This window comes from Polypterus senegalus, chromosome 17, assembly GCF_016835505.1.
Source record: "Polypterus senegalus isolate Bchr_013 chromosome 17, ASM1683550v1, whole genome shotgun sequence".
Lineage (NCBI taxonomy): Eukaryota > Metazoa > Chordata > Cladistia > Polypteriformes > Polypteridae > Polypterus > Polypterus senegalus.
In genome coordinates, this window is record NC_053170.1 from 19,477,080 (window position 1) to 19,494,259 (window position 17,180).

A 17,180-nucleotide genomic window follows, 5' to 3' on the forward strand; every position below is an offset into this window, starting at 1 on the left:
GCAAAAACTGGTCATTAATGAAGAAGATGGTCAGAATGAAAACCTGCAGCCGCTGCGGCCCTCCAGGACTGGAGTTCGACACCCCTGTTGTAGAGAATGGTGTCGGCTGTCACCTTTTTTGGAAGTGCATCAAGCTATGTCTTTGGCCTTCTTTTCCAGCAGCTCCCGCTGTACAAAGGTGCATGGAGGATTTACGACCGTCCCCTAAGGAAAAGCCACACTGTTCATAGTTGTGATTGCCCCCCTTTTAAAATGTCCTAACATTCTGTACCATTATTACAGACCCCATGAGCTAATAGTTTGCCACTCAGAGATGGAACAGGTTGTTGAGATCGCTAGAAGGTGCTTCACATTGTTCACACCTCGGGAAGGTTTGCTTACTTCAGTTGGACAGAACAGCCCGAACTGCCTCAGAAGCGATTATTCCGTCTCTTTCCCCTGCTAATTCCCTGTGAAACGCTGCTCCTCGGAGAATGCTGCATGTTGTCAGGACCCTTATGGCCCAGGTGACACTTGCAGGCAGTCCCAGATTTGTTAGGCTTGGAAGGACTCCTTGTTTACAGAGTGGAATGGTGTTTATGGAGTCACAGATGGTGAGCGGGGTCATCTGCGGACGCCGTACGCACAGTACAGAGGACCTGTGCCTTAAACAGGAAGATTTATTGTCTGGCCCTGCTTTTGCACTTTGGCCGACGGCAGCTGTTTTCAGCGTGTATGACACAAGTCGCCATTGTGCTTTCATTGAGAATCTGCCACAAGGCTCTTTCTTGATACAATCCAGCTTTCAACGGAGGTCCCCACGTGCTCTGGAGTCATCCATTTCTGTAGCTAGATGGATGTGGCACCCGTGGCCTTCCCTCCCATCCCCACAAAGGGCAGGGCTTCCTCAAGTCGGTGAACTCAGGTCGTCAGAAGTAGGGGGACTTTGCCAGGACCTGTGGTCTGGCACTCTGCGAGGGTCTTCTACCTGCACGGTTCCATGGGGGAGGCCTTCCGTTTAGCCTGCAGCCATTAATCCTCAGCACAGTTGCACTGTGGATTTGAGTCTCGTGAAATGGCTGCAGGCAATGGCAAACAAGACTTCACATGACGGGCCGGCACGCTAGAGTATTTTATCTTCACTGCAGCCGCCATTCAAGTGGCAGGATATCTGCTTTTAAACACCTAAACTTGAGCTCCGAGTTGAACCCGGTCAGTGGAATGGGGGCAGGCCTCGCTGCCTTTCCTTACTGCTGCTCTTGCTGCGAAGGCGCAGATGACGAGGAGAAGAAGCCGATTCTCAGGTAATGAACGCCGTCTGTGAAAACAGAGGACAGGACAACTGGGAGAGCTTGGGGTTTGTTATGTAAAGGGGAGACCTTCAGGTGGGGTGCAAAAACTCATCTTCTGACACAACAGGGGTCTTCAGTCATTGCTCTTGGAGGGCCACAGTGGCTGCAGGATTTTGTTCCAACCAGAGTCCTAGTTGTCAACATAAAAGGCATTTAACAAGATGGCTTGTTGGTGCCTTCATTCATCCAAGACAAATGTTGTCTGCAGTGTGTAGCAAGGATCCTCACTCATGGTCCTGGTGGGCCGCAGTGGCTGCAGATTTTCACTTCAACCATTTCCTTTGTTTGAACCCATTCATTTGCTGCTAAAGTAATAATATGTTTTTTGGGCTTCATTTTAGTTAACTTGTTACGATTTGTAAGCCCTAATTGAGCTGATTTTAGGTTTTGATTGATTCCTGTTTTCTCAATAATAATAATAATAACAACAACAAAATGCCAATAACCAAGAAAGCACCAGCACTCCAGCTAACTGGGTTCCATTTTCAGTGGTCAATATGCATCCTGAAGTATCTGTGCTAATAAAATATTTAGAAATGCATGAGAGAAAAGGGAAGGACTGTGAAGCGCACATCTGTTCTGCTCCACAAAACTTAAAAATAATTTTCTCAGAAAAGGAAACTCTACAATGTAATTGAAATTAATCTTGGATGAATGAAAGAACTAACGAGCAATACACACTGACCGGCCACTTTATTAGGTACACCTGTTCAAGTGCTTGTTAATGCGAAAATCGAATCAGCCAATCAAATGGCAGCAACTCAACACATTTCGGCAATTAGACATCGTCATGGCAACCTGCTGAAGTTCAAACTGAGCATCAGAATGGCAAAGAAAGGTGGCTGAAGTGACTTGGAACGTGGCATGGATGTTGGTGCCAAACGGGCTGGTCTGAGTATTTCAGAAACTGCTGATCTGCTGGGATTATCATGCACAACCATCTCTGGGATTTACAAATAATGGTCTGAAAAAGAGAAAATATCAGTGAGCCTTGTTGATGCCAGAGGTCAGAGGAGAATGGCCGGACTGGTCCAAGCAGATAGAAAGACAACCGTAACTCAAATAACCACTCGTTACAAGTGAGGTATGCAGAAGAACAGCTCTGAACGCACAACACACCCAATGTTAAAACAGATGAGTGACAGCAGCAGGAAACCACACCGGGTGCCACTCCTGTCACCTAAGAACAGGCAACTGAGGCTACAAACCGCACAGATTCAGCAAAATCAGACAACAGAAGGTTGAAAAATCGTTACCTGGGCTGATCAGGCTGGATTTCTGCTACGACATTCAGGTAGTTTAGTCAGAATTTGTCATCAACAACATGATAAGCATGGGTCCATTTTGCCTTGGTTCAATGGTTCAAACTGTGGTGATGGTGTAATTGTTTGGGGGGTATTTTCTTGGCACACTTTGGGTCCCTTAGCGCCAACTGAGCATCATTTAAACGCCACAGCCTACCTGAGTATTGTTGCTGACCAGCTGACCATGTCCAGCACTTTATGACCGCAGTGTGCTCATCTTCTAATGGCTACTAACCCACCACGTCACAAAGCTCAGATCATCTCAGACTGGTTTCTTGAACATGACAATGAGTTCACTGCACTCAAAAGGCTTCCACAGTCATCAGATCTCTTTCCAATGGAGCACCTTTGGGATCTGGTGGAACGGGAGATTTGCATCATGGATGTGCAGCCGACAAATCTGCAGCAACTGTGTGATGCTGTAATGTCAATATCAACCAAAATGCCTGAGGAATGTCTCCAGCACCTTGTTGAATCAATGCCAAGACAAAATGGGTGTCCAACCCGTTAATAGCAAGGTGTACCTAATAAAGTGGCCTGTGTGTGTAGTAAAAGGTCAAGTTTCATTATCTACTAGGCTTGTTTCTAATTAAGAAACTAGTTGGCACAAACGTCATGAGTGAAGGTCACTGTTCTACCATAGCAGACACCCCTCAAAGGTGGTGGCACACAAACACCTGAGAAGCGAGAGCTTACATAGCATATCATGTTTATAGTGGACAGCCGACCTACTCAGTCACTTGATTGCTACACAACAAGTTATATTATGTTTTACTATATTATTAGTTTGATATTTGTTGGGGTATCTTGGATTTCTGCTAGGAAGTGCCCCCTGGCAGTAAACAAAAATGGGCATACACACCAAAAAAAACGAGTGGTATTGTCTCTTAAAATGGACACATAAATTAGTTAAGGGGCCCTGCAAACAGAAGTGAAGTTCTGAATTGAAGACCCTTACTTCTCCCCCTCATTTAGCTCATGCTTCAAGGAGATCATTTCTGGGCCAGATGATGCAGGTTTGTGACTGACCACCAGCAGTTACCACAGTGCAAGTCTTCATACCGAGATGCTTCAGTGTTTGAGTCCCCAGCAATTCTCTTGGCAACGAGGATGGGATTTGGGTGGAGTGTAGTGGTGACGCTGTCAAAGTAGGTGGGGGCTGAGACACACAGAGATAGATCAGCTGATGTCACCGTAAAGTGTTCAGAGTCCCAATACACAAGCCATTTGTCAGAATCCATAAAACAAAACAGTAAATCCAAGCAAAAAAGATCAATACTCACAGAAACTCCACAATAAACGAAATGATCTCCTGCTGCTGAGCCTTCTCAACTGAATTAAATAGTCAAAGGGAGGGTTTGGGAGTGATGATGTCAGGGTGGCATCACCTCCTGGGTGGATCAAAGATACATTTAAAATGACTGTACATATTAATAGACATAATGGAAAATATGATAGATAGATATGAAAGGCTCTATATAATAGATAGATAGATAGGAAAGGCACTATATAATAGATAGATAGATAGGTATGAAAGGCACTATATAATACATAGATAGATAGATAGATATGAAAGGCTCAATATAATAGATAGATAGGTATGAAAGGCACTATATAATAGATAGATAGACAGGTATGAAAGGCACTATACAATAGATAGATAGATAGATATGAAAGGCTCTGCATAATATATAGATAGATAGACAGGTATGAAAGGCACTATATAATAGATAGATAGATAGGAAAGGCACTATATAATAGATAGATAGATAGATAGATAGATAGATAGATAGATAGATAGATAGATAGATATGAAAGGCTCTGTATAATATATCGATAGATAGACAGGTATCAAAGGCTCTATATAATAGATAGACAGGTATGAAAGGCACTATACAGTATAATGGATAGATAGATGTGAAAGGCTCTCTATAATAGATAGATGTGAAAGGCACTATATTATAGATATGAAATGCACTATATAATAGAAAGATAGATAGATAGGTATGGAAGGCACTATATAATATACAGATAAAAAGGCTACAAAAATAAAATATATAAATACACATTAATATATAACATGTGGCCACATTTTTGTTGCTGGTGCCACTTCACACCATTCACTTGGTGTTAAAGGCAAAACCATCTCCTCTCACTTTGTCCAACTCCATGAACCACTCCAAGCCACAAACCTTCCTGAGATGGCCAGCAGGCACGTGTCATGGCCAATGAATGTAGGCAGAGGAGCAGGTCTCGTAAGTTGTGCTCTTTAAGTGCTCGATCATCTCCCTCACACACACATTCACTCTCTGCGCAGTTGCCCAGGAAGGTTTGTGGGTTTTCTTGCATGTGTTGCTCCCACACTATTTCAATGGGATTCAAATAAAGGCTTTGATTAGTTGACAGTCCATAACCCTCCATTTCCTCCTGTTGAGCCATCCCTTGGTAGACTTGCCGGTGTGCTTCAGATTGTTATCACTTTATTTCCAGTTCAACTTCAACTTTCAGACAAATGGCCTCACATTTTCCTCAAGTATACTTTGATATGACGAAGAATTCAGAGTTGACTTGATGACTGCAAGCTGCTCAAGCACCTGAAGCTGCAAAACAACCCCCAAACCAGAACATCTCCACCATGCCAGGGCAGATCTGTTATGAAACTAATGAAGCTTATGAAACGGGGTCCCTAATCCCAGAGGGGCCCCAGAACCGACTGTAGTGCACATTATTTAAAAATGCTGAGTGTCTACCAGATGAGGAGAGATTTAAAATAAATAAATAAATAATAATATAGTGTGTAGTGTAGCGGGTCCACAGCTCACGTAAAGAGATGCTTTTTAAATAAATAATCACCGTACTCGCAGCTTAGATATGATACAATACCTTAGAAACAGTGGCAAGTCTGTGGGATTTGAGGCATTCTGACAAAGGCTGCAAATTAATAAAACAAAAGGGGAAAGTAGAGTAACATATCACTCTACAGTATTCTTTATTTAAATGAAGTTAATGAGTTATTTGTAAAATGTAACATAAATGCTTTAACACATTTCATCGTGAACATTATATCAAGTATAAATCTAATCATTCTAAATGCGCAGAGAGCTGGAATATCATAAATGTAATTTGTTCTGTGAGGCAATCACTGCCTTCCGCTGCTGTCTATGCAGGAAGAAGCGCAAGAAACACTCTGTGATGAACAACTGGGTCGGTCTTAAGATGACATTTGCCATAGTCTACTTTAATGAAAATATAAACTATGAGATTAAAGTCAAAATTTCCACTTTAATCTCAAAATGGGCCTTTTTTTCTTCACTGTGTCCCTAATTTTTTTTTTCCTGTGGCTCAAATACGCTTCCATATGTTATGATGTTGTTGCGTAGGTACAAAAGTAAAAAAAAAACGAAGATGGTATGTAAGACCTTTAAAATGTGTCCTGTCATTACGATGGGGAATATGCAATGCTTGTATTGTCTATGTGAGAAACAGATGAAGAAAAGCACCATGAATACATTTATATGTCATAGAACGTATTCCAACCAGCGAGCTAGCGGTCCCTAGAGGAAAACAACTGACAGGCATTTTTAGATCTCTGGATATCTTGTTATATTCTTTTAATGATTTATACAAATCGATAACCTTTTCGCTCAGGTACTTTGACAGTTCTTTTGCTTTCCTCAAGGCTCTGTATCCAGTAAAGTCAGTGCAGCTCTGCATGAATTTAAATTAGTGTTAGAGTTTATACAATTTATACACTGGGGCGGCACAATGGCACAGTGGGTAGCGCTGCTGCCTCGCAGTTAGGAGACCCGGGTTAGCTTCCCGGGTCCTCCCTGTGTGGACTTTGCATGTTCTCCCCGTGTCTGCGTGGGTTTCCTCCCACAGTCCAAAGACATGCAGGTCAGGTGCATTGACGATTCTAACTTGTCCCTAGTGTGTGTGTTTGGTGTGTGTGTGTGTGTGTGTGTGCGCCCTGCCTGGGGTTTGTTTCCTGCCATGCTCCCTGTATTGGCTGAGATTGGCCCCAGCAGACCCCCATGACCCTGTAGTTAGGATACAGCAGGTTGGATAATGGATGGATGGATTTATACACTAACACTGACCCTTCATATGAACCTGTGTGTTTCAGCTAGTGTGATTCTTATCAATCCCAACATTCATGGGAATGTAAACTTTTGATCAGGCCCATTTGGGTGACTTCACTTATCGTTGTGTGCACACACACTTCATCCATCCATCCATTTTCTAACCCACTGAATTCAAATACAGGGTCACGGGGGTCTGCTGGAGCCAATCCCAGCCAACACAGGGCACAAGGCAGGAACCAATCCTGGGCAGGGTGCCAACCCACCACAGGACACACACAAACACACCCACACACCCACACACCAAGCACACACTAGGGCCAATTTAGAATCGCCAATCCACCTAACCAGCATGTCTTTGGACTGTGGGAGGAAACCCACGCAGACACGGGGAGAACATGCCAACTCCACGCAGGGAGGACCTGTGAAGCAAACCTGAGTCCCCTAACTGTGAGGCAGCAGCGCTACCACTGCGCCACCATGCCGCCCGCACACACAATTATGTGATAATAAATTGCTTCACCTTTGCACACTCCTTAATTAAAAGGAAAACTTTCTGCATGTTTACGTATATATTGTATATACTCGCGTATAAGTTGGGTCTTTGAAATCCGAAAAAACAATCATAAAATCAGACCCCGACTTATAAGCCCGTTCAAAAATACGACACTTACATTTTTTTTTTACATCTTCTTGCGTCCTCCAATCTCACACCAGTTTCTCAGACACCTCGAGTTTTGTTACAGCAGCGCAGTTGCCAATTTCTTTCGATACTTCAACGACTATTCATTTAAAACAAGCTTCATACAGTATTTTCTTCTGATTGAACGCTCCATCGTAGATAAGGGATACTCTTACGATAAAGGTGTATGAGGGTGTGAGATACAAAAAACAGTGCAAATGGCACTTCAGAATAGTTCAGGTGTTACCGCGTGATCATGTAGGCACAATACATAGAAAAAAGGCCGTGTGCTCCGTGGTTACTCTCTCAGGTGGGTGTTAGCATATTATAATCTCTTGGACCAATAGTGTGAGTTTTGTGCATTTGACTTATACAATTATTATAAAATGCCAGAAATTAAACTGTAAAATTAAGCCCCGACTTATCCGCAAGGGAACATAAATGCGAGTATATACTGTATTTTCCAAACAATAGCCAGTATTTCACAAATTCTGCCATGGCATGTAAACTTATGAGCACAACTATCCATCCATCCATTATCCAACCTGCTATATCCTAACTACAGGGCCATGGGGACCTGCTGGAGCCAATCCCAGCTAACACAGGGCACAAGGCAGGAAACAAACACTGGGCAGGGTGACAGCCCACACGCGCACACACTGGGGACAATTTAGGATTGCCAATTCACATAACCTGCATGTTTTTGGACTGTGGGAGGAAACCCACGCAGACAACATGCAAACTCCACGCAGGGAGGACCCGGGAAGTGAGCCCGGGTCTCTTAATTGCGAGGCAGCAGCGCTACCCACTGCGCCACCCAAGCACAACTATATGTTGAGAAAATCAACTATTACCATGGGGGGGGGGTACTTACTTTTTTCACATGACAGTAGATTGTACAGTTTAATGATCAAAATAGACAATATAGAGAAACACAATTGAAAAAGGACAGCTGTCATTTTTAGGTGGATCACACAATAACCTGATAATATGACTATCCCACATTGGTGTTTCCAGAAAGCTCCATGGCCTCAAAGTGTTCTGGTGTGATGGTTAAAAATGAAGTGTCGATCAAAGGCAAATTCGACTTAAAGAAACAATGCTTTCAAATGTATCAGTGACAGTGAGGACTAAGCCTGAGACTTGCTGCCAACATGGCTTACCGACAACTATCTGTTCTCCATGGTCTCACACCCACTCTGTTTTCTTCTTCTGTTTTACCTCAGTGAGACCTTGCTGTACTTTGACCGCACAGCAAAGCGACGACGTGCCGAAGAGACCAACCTCTGGAGTGAGCCTTTGGATAAATCTCACATGGAGCGAGATGACGACCGTGAGCTCTTTAACCTTCTGCATCGGCGGGCCAAGACCAAGCGGGGTTCTGAGGTCTGTGCCCTTGACTCCTCATGTGGTATCTTACCCCGACCAGCAGCTGGGTGGGGAGGAGGTGCCTTTGATGAATTCAACATCTTATTTTGGGTGCTGATGCCACGTGAAAGCTGGCAGTCCACAGAGAATTGGAGAGCTGCCATGCAGCCCTGAGATGCAGGCGCGTCAAGCTTTAAGGACAGCTGGGACAGGCCACTGAACCCTGTCAGCACGTTTTCATGTTTGTCCCTTTGTCTGTTTCTCTCCAGGGTTACCGACGGCTCAGCTTCGACATCCATGCCTTGAGACAGATGAGGCGTGACGTCCTAGGCAGGTGGAAGATGATCCTCGAGAGTCTGGGCAAGTAGGGCTTTGAATAAGAGGTGGGGGTGGGATGGGTTAAAGTAACACGGTGTAACCACCATCGCCGTCCCTCCCTCCCTCCCTCTGGGCAGGCTTCCAAGCAGAGGCGGACTCGCTCCTGACCGTCTCCTCCAATGCGTCCTACTCTAGTCTGCGCCACCCCACCGATGCACGGGCCTTTCTGCACACACTGCACCAGGAGACCAGCATCTTTGACACCAAGGATGCACCTCCAGAGAGATACCTGTTTGTTCTGGTCAGTATTATTGAGATTCTAGTGATGACCCCCCGAGTCTCTGCACCTGTGTGTCCAGCCCTACTAACCCCTAAGCCAGTGTTTCTGCTCCGACTGAACCCCATGTCTGTCCACCCAAGCCTGCTGAACCTTAATCTTAACCCCATGTGTCCTGCACTATTTGGATACGTATGACCTTTTGATCTGTGTGTCCGTATCTAATTAACTCCATCACTGCGGATCCACTTACTCAATTTAGGAACATTGACCAGTCATCTGTTTTTCTTCAATATTAATAGATAGATAGATAGATAGATAGATAGATAGATAGATAGATAGATAGATAGATAGATAGATAGATAGATAGATAGATATGAAAGGCACTATATAATAGATAGATAGATAGATCTTTTATTAATCCCAAGGGGAAATTCACATACTCCAGCAGCAGCATACTGATAAAAAGCAATATTAAATTAAAGAGTGATAAAAATGCAGGTAAAACAGACAATAACTGTATAATATTAACGTTAAATTGAATTGTTGCATAGTATGGGTGAGGAACGATCTCCTCAGTCTGTCAGTGGAGCAGGATGGTGACAGCAGTCTGTCTGTCACTGAAGCTGCTCCTCTGTCTGGAGATGATCCTGTTCAGTGGATGCAGTGGATTCTCCATGATTGACAGGAGCCTGCTCAGCGCCCGTCGCTCCACCATGGATGTCAAACTGTCCAGCTCCGTGCCTACAATAGAGCCTGCCTTCCTCACCAGTTTGTCCAGGCGCGAGACGTCCTTCTTCTTTATGCTGCCTCCCCAGCACACCACTGCGTAGAAGAGGGTGCTCGCCACAACCATCTGGTAGAACATCTGCAGCATCTTATTGCAGATGTTGAAGGACGCCAGCCTTCTAAGAAAGTATAGTCAGCTGTGTCCTCTCTTACACAGAGCATCAGTATTGGCAGTCCAGTCCAATTTGTCATCCAGCTGCACTCCCAGGTATTTATAGGTCTGTACCCTCTGCACAGTCACCTCTGATAATCACGGGGTCCATGAGGGGCCTGGGCCTCCTAAAATCCACCACCAGTTCCTTGGTCTTACTGGTGTTCAGGTGTAAGTGGTATTACTCGCACCATTAAACAAAGTCTTTGATTAGCTTCCTATACTCCTTCTCCTGACTACTCCTGATGCTGACTATCCTACACTCTGCGGGTCTACCTCCCTTCTGACCACTGTCTCTAATGACTAGAACCTTCAAGAAGTATCTGACTAAGATATTGAAACAGTGTACCTGTTAGGTAACAAAATGGGCTTGATGGACCGAATGGTCTCCTTGTGTTTGTCAAATTTCTTATGTTCTACGTTCTGAAGCCCTTGTGTTAGTGTGACCACAATGGCCAAGCCTTTCCCCTGCCCATCCTTCCTCCCTCACCCCTTTCTTTGTTTCCTTCTTTGATGTGTGCATCCTGGTCTTCTGACCATGATAAAAACCATCCGATTGCTCTCCAGAACTGTTGATTCCTCACTTGAGACATCCAGACCCTGCTAACCCCTGTCCTTGTGTTGTGTCCGGACCTCTCTTATGTCCACTCTATTATTCCAGCATGTGCTCCTTATGCCGTCCATCAGGTCCATTCTCACCCATGTCAGAATAATTCACCTTCTGCTCCCTGACCTTTCAGGATCGTCTAATCATTCTTGATGTGGCAGAAGATTTTGCCAACAAGGCCAAACGCTATTACCCTATGGAGGAGGAGGAGGCGCTGGCAGACAGGGAAGTGGACACTGAAAGCAGTGCGCCCATCCTAATGGAGCCTACGCTGACACCGACGTCCATCGAGGACACAGAGGAGCTGGCAGCAGAACTTGATGAAGACGTGTTCATGTCCAAATCTCTGGAGTGATGGGCACGCCGGACAGACAATAGAACTGATGCCCATCTTAGCTTTAGCACCACGGCAACTTTCTGGGGAATTTTATAATGCTGGTATGAAGTGGGGCAGAGTAAGCCAACAATAAATGCTTTGCACTCTGGCAGATTTGTTTTTTGTTTTTTTTTAAAGTCTACCCGCCATGCCCCCAAAGCACCAGCTCAGCCTCTGCAGGGACAAACTGCAGGCTCCATTAAACCTTATAAGCGCTCATATTAACTTGGGTAAGCCATCCAGTAAGGCTTAGATGTGGGCGGCTGGGGGTGGGCAGGCTTACTCAAGCAAGTGCAGACTCCATTAATATTTCAGCCACAGCAGCTGTGTGCCCTCGGACATTTACCGATTAGCCCGACTCGTCCATCAGCAGGCCCTTAATGTGCCTCTCCATATGGAGTGGGGTCAAAGCACGGTGGTGGGCTCTGTCACCGCACAATCAGAAAGCAGCAACTGGACAATGGATGGCCTTCCCTTTCCAGTCTGCTTTGAGGTTCTGCATTTCTATACATGTAAAAGTGACACAATGGTGCCTAGGTGGGCATCCTCAGAGTGTTTAGCATGCAAGGTCATGCGTGTTTGGGGTGAGTGAAATGACTTCCTGTTTAAATCTTTGGGGAGATCCAGTAAGAGGAGTGACATGACTCCTTGTTTCGGCTTTTGGAACAACTCAACTCCTAGTTAGCAGTCAATGAGGTGACATGACACCAAGCTTTAGTCATTTGGGGACGCTTGTGTTCCAGTCAATGGTGTAGCTCACCTTCTATATTTAAGTTAGTGCGATGACACAACACATTTTTGCTGAGGTGACAGAACTTTACATTCCAGTTAGTAAAGTGGCACTGGAATGACATGGCACCCCGTTACTAATCCAGTTTTAGTCACTGACACATGTTTTCCAGTTAATGGAGTAGCTAACCACCTATGAAGAAGATTTTTTTTTTGACATGTCACAGCTAGTTCCACTTCTTGAGGTGAAGTGACACCAAATTTTAGTCACTTGGGGACAATGGTGTCACAGTCAATGGCATGGCACACCTCCTTTGATTAAGTCAGTGGAACTGACATTGCAATGGAGTAGCTCACCTGAGTGTGGTGTAATGACAACCTGTTTCTGTTCCCTGCTCTAATCCATGGGGTGGTACCCTCAGTTGTCGTCACTGGGAATTCTGATGGGCCAGTCAGTAGAGTGGCTCCCCTCATGTGGAGCAGTCAGTCAGCTGCCAGGACACTCTGTTCCAGTTACTTCTTTTCCTGCTGGTGTTATTGAGATGAAACAAACCTCTGTTTTAGGAAGTGAGGTGACCTTACACCCTGTGCCCATTACTGATGTGACACGTCTCCCTCTTGCAACTAGTGGGGTTGAACCACACTGAGGAGTTGTCACTGGGAGACACCTGTGGTCTAGTTTGAGTAGTTCAGCTACTGTGAAGAAGTCACTGGGGTGATGTGTTACTCCGTTCCAGTTAATTAAGGGAGACAATTCCTCAGTTTTAGTCACTCCTGGTACACGCAACACCTTGTTTCAGTCACTGGGGTGACTCATCACCCATGTAGCCAATCCTGGGGTGATATGACACGCTGTTCCAGCTACTAGAGTAACCCTGCTCTCTGTTCCAGTCAGTGGGGTGACACAGCTCTTGTGTTCTCGCCTATTCTTGGGTCTCAAATGTCAGTGACTCCTTAGTGGGGATTTAGAGAATTACAACACCGGCTCAAAATAGAAGCAGCTGCCGATTATAAAAAGCTGCATGAAGCAGTGCCAGGGAAAGACAGAGCCTAAACTGAAGCGGGCACATCACTAACGGGCAAAAGCATGGCCAAGATGTTTGGACGATCGGTGATCACTAAGCGTGCTGGCAGGGTGACCTCTGCTGAGCTGGGGTGTGCGGTGTCTGAACTGAACCCCAGCATGAAGGAGAGCTACTCCATGGAGTGGCAGGACATGGTACTCAGCACCCGACCTGAAGACAGGTGAGACCTAAGAACATAAAGAGTGTGACCCAAGTGGGTGTAGCAAATGAGCGTGAGAAACAAATAAAATGGAGTGATGGAGAAAGAGGGTAAAATAAAAGAGTGAGACTACATCCAGAATTGCAGAGAGCGTGAGCTAAAGCAAAAGACACACAGACTGGTAAAACAGAGAGATAGAGAGTATTTCAAGGAAAGTGAGACCATGGGAGAGAAACAAAAGAGTGACACAGAGTGAGGACGGAGAGAAATGATTTTGAATTTCTGTTTTCTTACTCATCTGTTGATTTCTTTCATTTTCAATGTCATCTTCCACTCTTATCCCAAGGACTGACATGAAACAGAGAGTAGCATAGGAGTGTACTTAGACCGAGAACAGGGAACCAGGAAGAATTAAAGGTAGGGAAAGCCAATGCGAGAGTGAGAGGAAGACGTACAGAAGAGTGTGTCAGAGTGATATGTAAGAAAGTTTGAAAAGAAGTGAGTCCAAGTAGGATTAAGGCATTTAGCGTGACAACAGAAAGTGACAGAAAGTACTGACATGAGAGTGAGAAAGTATGAAAGATAGGAGACCCCGCGAAACACTTATAAAGAGTGAGAAACAAATGAGAATATCAGAAGGGGTGTCAGAGTAAAAACAGAGAAAGAAAGGGCAATAAAGAAAGAAGGGATTATAAATAAAATAAAAAGTGATGCAGAATTAATACAGATAACACAAACAAAAATGGGAGAGTGAACCAAGAAGTGACCTCAGGACAAATGTGAGAAGTCCCATTTTGACACTCTGTTCCACTCTTCAGTTATTCTGTCTTTTTATCTTTTTATTCTTCTGTAAGATTCTTTCACTTTGTCTCACTTTTTCAGTCTCTGTTCTCACTCTGAGACTGTCTACCACATGTTTAAAAATGAAAAGAAGGTTATTTTCTATTTCAGTTTTTGTCAGGTAGAAATAATGTTTTTTAGCTCTGCACCCTTATTGTAGCCCTGCACTGCCTCCACGTCTCATCTCTTTATTCTTTTCTTTGTTCTCACTCCGATACCACCCACCTTGTACTGCATCACTCTTCTGATAGTCTCTAGTTTCTTGTCTCACTCTGATATCTCTATCTCACTCTTTTTTATTCTTCAGTAATTATGTCTTCCTTGTTTTTTACTTTTATGATATTTTCTCAACTCTGTCTCACTCTTCTGTTACTCTTTCTTTCACTTTCTTCTATTAATTTCTCTTATTTTCTTTTTTATCTCTGCTTCCACTGTGAGACCTTTCATTTTCCATTATCTCGCTCTTTCACTTCTATCTTCTCCCGCTCTCACTCTGATAGTGTTATTTTCTCTCACTTTTTTCTTTTATCTTCCTTTGCTCTCAAGCTAACACTATATGTTTCACTTTTCTGTTATTCTTTCTTTCTCCTTTCCTTTTCCTCCTGTTAGTTTCTATCCCTCTGCCTCACTGTGCTTTTTCTTTGGCTGTACTTTTCAGTATATTTCCTTCCATTTTGAATTGTCTCTCTCTTCCAGAAGTCTAACATTGTTTCCCTATAACACTCTTTCTTTCTTTCTTTTTCCCCTCTCATTGTCTTACTTTGCTTTGTTTCTACCTCTGCTGTCACTGTAATACCTTCTATCTCACTCTATCTCACTCTTCTGTTATTCTTTCTTTCTATTTTCACACTGTCCACTTAGTTTCTTTCACTCTATTTTTCTTTCTCTTGTCTCACTCCAAGACCTTTCATCTAACTCTGCCCCACTCTTCTGGTAGTCTGTTGTATCTTATCTCACTCTAATTCCTTCCATCTAACTCACTCTGCCTCACTCTTCTGTTATGCTCTCTTAATCTTTTCTTACTCCTTTCTTAGTTGCTCTGATAAATTCCATCTTGCATTGTCTTACTCTTCTAGTAGTCTCTATTTCCTCAACCTACTCTTAATATCTTCAATCTCACTCTGTCTCACTTTTCTTATTCCCCTCTTAGTTAATTTCACAGCTGTTTTTTCTCTGTTCTCACTCTGATGCTTTCCATCCCTTTCTGTCCCACTCTTTGTCTTGTCTCACTCTTTTGTTATCCTTTCTTGTTCTTTTATTACTTCCCTCTTAGAGTCTCTCACTGCTGTTTTTTTCTCTATTCCACTTTTTGTTTTGTTTTGTTCTATCTCACTCTTTTGACAGTCTCTAGTTTCTTGTCTCACTCTAATACTTTTTTCTTCCTCACTCTGTCTCACTCTTCTGTTATCTTTTCTTTCTCTTTTTATACTCCCCTCTTAGTTTCTTTTACTCTGTTTTTTTCTTTCCCCTGCTCTCACTCTCGCTCCTTCTGTCTCACTCCTCTGTTAGTTTAGTCTCATAATAGCTGATTAGCATCGTACATATGACTGCTTAATGAAACACAAACTGAACAAAGTGACCTCCAAGGGCTGAATCCATACTGGGGGCGAGGTACTCCGGCTTTGCCTCTGCCACATTCCCACAGACACCATTAAATGTTAGTGTAGGATGTCCAGTTGGCAGTCCAAGTGCCCTGACACACTCTTTGTATCTCGTTGCCTTTCAGGTGCTCAGTGAAGCAGAAGGACACTTCCCGCCGTGAGAGCTTCCAACGACAGTACGAGGTCGGCTGCCTGCTCCAGAGGTCACCCACTGGAGTGCTCAGACTGGGGACTGCCGGAAATGTGCGTGAATACCAGCTTCCCTACCGCAATGTCCTACCCATGCCACTCTTCACGCCCTCCGATTTGGGGGCCAAACGCCATGAGCCTGAGGTGGTCCTCACTCCGGTCATTGATGGTGCTTGTCCAGACAAGAGAGCCATGAGCGACATTACCAGAGACCTGCCACCTGTGACTCAGCCGGCCAGAATGGACTTCACCAAGATGCCACGCTCCCTGGGCAGATCAATGTCACAGGAGGCCCAGAGAGGGTGAAAGGGGCTTCCTGGCCCAGGAAAAGAACTCCTGCTTCCTTGGTGGTGGGTTTGGATGTTTTGGGGTGAGGTATGGGGGTCTCTATTTAAATGTATGTATAGTTAGGCTGCGTTCTGTCTGCAGGACAAAGGTGGCCCATTTGCTCCTTATGCTTGTGGCTGCCAAGCCCTGCCCAGTTTAGCCTTATTTGATTATGAAAACAAGCTCCATTGCAGTGTCTGGGTTCCTGAGGTGGGGCGCCATCAGTCCCCCTGAGAGCTGCAAAGAGGACGGACGGATGGCATTTGGTGTTGGCTGTGAGCTGGAAGGGCTCCCAGCCAAGATAAACAACAGCTGCAAGCCTGTGGCATTGACACTTGGTGTCCCCAAGGAGCCGCATGCCTGCACTGGCAGGGTGGCATCTCGTTCTAGTGGATAAAAATATGCAGAGCCCCACTCGCTTGGCTTATCTGTTCATTGGCTGGCCAGCTGGAATGCATGGAGCGGGGCTCGGTTGATTAGTCTGTATATGGTGGTCAGGGGTGAGAAGATAGAGATGAAGATGAGGATGAGGGAGATTTGAATTGGGGCTCCAAGCTGCTGAATGGGATGGATGTGAGCGAGCCGCTAAGGGTGGAAGAGGACATGGAGTGGATGGCTGAGAACTGAAGGACATTTGCTGTATGCTGTGCCTATTTGATGTGTGCCTTTGTAGACATCTTAATAAAGTTGTCCCTCACTCCTCTAACCTGTGCAGAGCCTCGTGTATGGAAAGCACCTACAGCCGCGCAAATGCTGGCATCAGCTGGCAGTGGCCACATGACGGGCAGTTAATGACGGCAGATTAAACATGTCATTCCACACTAGAGGCTCAATGGAAAAATGAAAGCAGCCTGCCAAGGCAGCGGAAGGGGGCACGGGCAGGCGGGCTCGTGTCTCCTGTCTCCAGGGAAGTATCATTAGACCTGTTTACCAAGCAAAGGCCAACGTGACACAAAAATACTTTGCGTCCAAGGAGACTGTCAAG

At 44.7% G+C, this 17,180-nt stretch overlaps 2 protein-coding genes across 2 annotated transcripts; both read left to right on the forward strand.

The window, feature by feature from the left end:
- The first annotated feature begins 498 nt into the window (after positions 1 to 498).
- On the forward strand, positions 499 to 11,394 carry mreg (melanoregulin). The gene is made up of 5 exons (XM_039740506.1): positions 499 to 1,283; positions 8,626 to 8,785; positions 9,037 to 9,127; positions 9,223 to 9,386; positions 11,043 to 11,394. Exons 1-5 carry the CDS (start codon positions 1,087 to 1,089, stop codon positions 11,262 to 11,264), a joined length of 834 nt encoding a protein of 277 aa, XP_039596440.1. The 5' UTR covers positions 499 to 1,086; the 3' UTR covers positions 11,265 to 11,394.
- Positions 11,395 to 13,040: 1,646 nt separating this feature from the next.
- On the forward strand, positions 13,041 to 16,901 carry LOC120517625 (titin-cap (telethonin)). Its single transcript, XM_039740043.1, has 2 exons — positions 13,041 to 13,259; positions 15,805 to 16,901. Exons 1-2 carry the CDS (start codon positions 13,102 to 13,104, stop codon positions 16,172 to 16,174), a joined length of 528 nt encoding a protein of 175 aa, XP_039595977.1. The 5' UTR covers positions 13,041 to 13,101; the 3' UTR covers positions 16,175 to 16,901.
- Positions 16,902 to 17,180: the final 279 nt, after the last annotated feature.

Coding starts and splice junctions, on each gene's coding strand:
- mreg (XM_039740506.1), top strand. CDS start 1,087: ATGACGGGCCGGCACGCTAGAGTATTTTATCTTCACTGCAGCCGCCAT. Junction 9,128..9,222: donor GATGATCCTCGAGAGTCTGG/GCAAGTAGGGCT, acceptor CCCTCTGGGCAG/GCTTCCAAGCAGAGGCGGAC. Junction 9,387..11,042: donor AGAGATACCTGTTTGTTCTG/GTCAGTATTATT, acceptor CTGACCTTTCAG/GATCGTCTAATCATTCTTGA.
- LOC120517625 (XM_039740043.1), top strand. CDS start 13,102: ATGGCCAAGATGTTTGGACGATCGGTGATCACTAAGCGTGCTGGCAGG. Junction 13,260..15,804: donor AGCACCCGACCTGAAGACAG/GTGAGACCTAAG, acceptor GTTGCCTTTCAG/GTGCTCAGTGAAGCAGAAGG.